Source organism: Nanorana parkeri, unplaced genomic scaffold, assembly GCF_000935625.1.
Source record: "Nanorana parkeri isolate BGI_ZX_2015 unplaced genomic scaffold, ASM93562v1 scaffold2490, whole genome shotgun sequence".
NCBI classification, from domain to species: domain Eukaryota; kingdom Metazoa; phylum Chordata; class Amphibia; order Anura; family Dicroglossidae; genus Nanorana; species Nanorana parkeri.
In genome coordinates this window covers 24,162-28,237 of record NW_017308758.1, presented here as the reverse complement: position 1 = coordinate 28,237, position 4,076 = coordinate 24,162, and the positions used below count along the sequence as shown (strand labels likewise).

General features: G+C 39.6%; 1 protein-coding gene across 1 annotated transcript in view; it reads left to right on the top strand.

Annotated features, from left to right (window-relative positions):
* The window catches only part of IDH3G (isocitrate dehydrogenase 3 (NAD(+)) gamma), a 111,449-nt gene extending 107,918 nt beyond the window's left edge, over window positions 1-3,531 (top strand). The window contains exons 13-15 of the mRNA XM_018573692.1: window positions 3,029-3,123; window positions 3,245-3,305; window positions 3,520-3,531. Coding sequence (XP_018429194.1) covers window positions 3,029-3,123; window positions 3,245-3,305; window positions 3,520-3,531 — 168 coding nt within the window. The remainder of the gene's footprint in view (window positions 1-3,028; window positions 3,124-3,244; window positions 3,306-3,519) is intronic.
* Window positions 3,532-4,076: the final 545 nt, after the last annotated feature.

The following is a 4,076-nucleotide window of genomic DNA, read 5'->3' as shown; positions in this document are numbered from 1 at the left end:
ATATTGCTGTTTGCTATATTGCTATTTGTAGTCCCTTTACAGCTTTGAGTCAGTGGCAGGGTCACAGCGGTTGTACTTGGTCTTGAAAAAATGGTATTGGTGCATCCCTACTAATTAACCAATAGATTTATAGATTGCAAGAGAAAAGGAAAGCACCCAGAAGAAACTTTCAAAGTACATATAAGATTCTTGCAGATAATGTGCCTGGTGAGATTTTAACTTTGGGCCCACAGCTGCAAGGCAAGAACACTATGTACTGATGAGCTGCCCTATGTGCTAGCAGCTGTCCGGTTGTAATACAAATGGGTAATTTCTAAGAGCAATTGTTAATTGCTAATAGTGATGTGAGCTGCCGCCTTTTACTCCCTTGAGGACCCATGACGGGATTATTCCATCATGGATCCTTAAGGGGTTTTTAGACAGACTCCGGGACTGCAAGACTGTGTCCAATCATGACACAGTGCACTCTGAGAGCCATGACTGGGCAAAGTAATGATGACTTTACCCAATCATGGCTCACCTGTCAGGTGCTAGACAAATGTAAACCTTTGGGCGGAGCTAGCGTAAATTTCACTGCTAGCTCTGCCCAATTGTTTATATTTTGGCGGCATCTGTCAGAATGCCATTCTGTGGCAGGAGTTCGTCGGGAGCTGACGGCTCAGCGAGAGTCGTTTGAAAAAAAAATATATATCTATTTCTTTTTTCTTGGTTTTTATTTCGTCGAGTCGTCGTCGACAATGCTGGATGTCGTGATTGACATCAGTGGATCCATTTTTGTTCTTTTAACAATAAAGGACCTGTCAAAAGCTTTTGTTGTGTTTTTTTTTCTTTCAAAGGATTTTTTTTCTGCACTTTTTATTTAAATTTATTTTAACCCTTTAGTCAATGGGTATGGTATGACTGAGGGGAACCACATGTGCTTTTTTTTGTTTCTTTTTAAATGGGGTCCTAAAGGGTCTGGTACTGTTTGGGTGGGGGAACCGCACACTTTTTTTTCTTTTATAAATGTTACTTTTTGCTGCAGCAGGTAATATACATCATACAGATGCACCACTTTACAGGCAGTTTAAGGTGACCCCCCAGGCACCATATTTAAACAAATTTTCTTTTGTTTAAATTTTTTTTGTTTCACTTTAGGCAATGTTAAAATCGCTGCTCTTTTAAAAACAGTATTTTTTTAATGTTTTTTTTTTTTATTGATTCATGTACCCCAGGGCAGTGCCTGAATCCATATACCCTTTTAATGGAGAATAGCTTGCATATAAGCCTTCAAAAAGGGGACATTTGATTTTCAGAGTTCTGGTCCCATAGACTTTCATTGAGTTCGGGTTCAAACTTTTTCTATGCTCTAAAGTTTGAATTCGAACCAAACTCAGGTGTGTTCTTCCCATCACTAGCTGCCACCAGATCGCTTCTACGGGCTGGTAATGTTTCCCGGGCTCCGCTGCTCCTCCATATCGGGTGCCGGTGGGAAGCTGGGGAGGAGAGCAGCGAACATCCATTCACCGTCCTCCTCCCCATTCTATTGGATCGGGAGCAACGCACATTACATCCTGAAGCCGAGCAATAAGCTGTTGAAGAGCGATCTGCACTCCAATAGCTTATTTAATGTGGAAAGGTGACATTAGGGGTCCCCCAGTATCACCTTAAATAGGACCTATCACCACCAATATACTATCACCCCCTGTAATGGCAATTAAAGTAAAAAAAAATGTTTAAAAAAATATTAAATACAATTTTAAATTAAAAGAAATTTACGTAAACATGTGACCTACACACTACACGTGAGAGCACTAATTCTAGGGCCAATATCGTTTTGGGGTACTGAATTTTGTCACAGCTTCACGGACGTACATAATTTTTAACCTGGGCATGTTGGGTATCTTTTTACTCGGCGTAACCTAATCTTTATAGTTGACAAAAAAATGGGTATTACATTGTGCTTTGGGGAACTAAATTAAACTTAAGTGCATTTTTGATAATGAGTTGCTCTAATATCTTGCAACTGCCACCCTTTTATTCTACAGGGTCTTGGCTTTCAGAAAATATAAAATGTTTCGGTGTTTGAAGTAATTTTTAGGCCTAAAATATGGATTATAATGTGTCCAAAAACAAACAAACAAAAAACCTAGATCTTAAGGGGTTAAAGATAATATGCAGGGTGATTAAATACATTAACTTAGAAGTGATATGGGTTAGGAGGGATTTCCACAATCCCACAAACATAATAAATAAAAATGTAGGTTATATTAAATGGGTTAAAATATCACATAGAAGAACACAAATAATTAGATCCCACAGTGGGATGATAGCATCTTAGAAATAAGGTTAAAGGGTACTATAGTTCCCATCACAAGTGGGGGAAATATAGTGGGTTATTCACAGGTTTATAAATATACCCAAGGGGTTCACATAGAAATAGGGAATATATTCATATGATTAGATATGTTAGGGTAGGGAGGGAAAGAAATTAAGGGGTTTATATTATAAAGGAATACACACCCAGGGGAGAATAGGATTACATAAAAAAAAAATTTTTTAAAGCACAATTATTTTATAGAATTGCACATATGGGAGATTAGTTAATAAAGAAAGGGTCATATGGACCCCTTTAATACCAGGACTTCCCTCCCCCCCACAACTGAGGAGAGATTTAGATGGTATGGGAGAAATGGGTAAAACAGTAGAACTAGACAATATGAGGTTCCGTAAAATAAAGGGAATTGCCATGTCTATGATGTAATAAAGTAAGGTTGAAGCCTCTTCCAAATAGTTAGAGATTGTTAGTTAAGTTTCTGAATTACTTAGCCTTGGATATGAAGTCTTTGATATATGTCTGTGCCCAGAATGTATGTATGTGTGTTTATATTCATGTATATGGAAATAAAAATATATTAAACAAAAAAAAAAAAGATAATATGCAGCTTTGTAGTTATTTAACTGGTGTGGCAAGTGAATTTGATAGGCACCTCGGTGAGGTCAAATTAGATAATCCAGGTTTTTCTTTTATCTCCTTTTTTTCTTGCAGGCTACCAGAAACACAGGAAAGAGCATTGCCAACAAGAACATTGCAAACCCTACAGCAATGCTTTTAGCCAGTTGCATGATGTTGGACCATCTCAAGTATGAACTTTAATAACTTTGGCTGGAACTTCTCTTGCTAGCTATAACATCACCTTGTCCTTTCAGTAGGTAACTGTGTTCTCACTCTAATCAGTTTGTCTTTTCAACTCTGTATTGGCAGGTTACACAGTTACGCGGAATCTATTCGTAAAGCTATTCTAGGCAGTATGAATGAGCACCGGGTAAGTTTTTATTAGCCATGCTTCCTATTTTTTTCTAAATAAATGCATAAATATTTGTGCATCGCTTAGAATTTAAATTAAGCATATATATATATATATATATGTATGTATGTATGTATAAATAACGAAAAATTGTATACTTGCCTATCTGTAATTTTCCTTTCCTGACGCCAATACATGGCAGCATATGAATGGGTATGTCTCCGCCCCGCAGCCAATCCCATGACCAGTTCTACTATAAATTAAAGCACGCCTCCCAGGGCAGCCATTCTCATAACAGTACTCAATGTGAAAGCCATGGGAGGGTCCCCTATGCTGCCATGTATTGGTGTCAGGAAAGGAAAATTACTGATAGTCAAGTATACAAATTTCTGTTTTCCTGACTCCAACATGGTAGCATACGAATGGGACATAGCGCTCACAACCAGGGAGGGTAATGTTTAGTGGAGATGGCAACATCAGCAATAAACTTTTTACTGTAAACTCCCTAACAAAGACTAGAGGCCACCACCTAAAATTGGTGGAGAAAGATTTAACCACACAGGGCATAGGGGCAGTGGCGTAACAACCGGGGGGGCACTTGCCCTGGGCGTAGGACTGAGGGGGGGCGTCGTCACGACCCCCGCTAAACGAAGCCCCTGGCTCCCTCTCTCTGCCACATTCACCCAGCTGTCATCGGGCGGCCGCTCGCTCCTCCGAGGCCACTGCGAGCGGCCCTCTACAGTGCCTGATTGGAGGGCGCGTCTGCCTGATCCAGCCAGCCTGGATCGC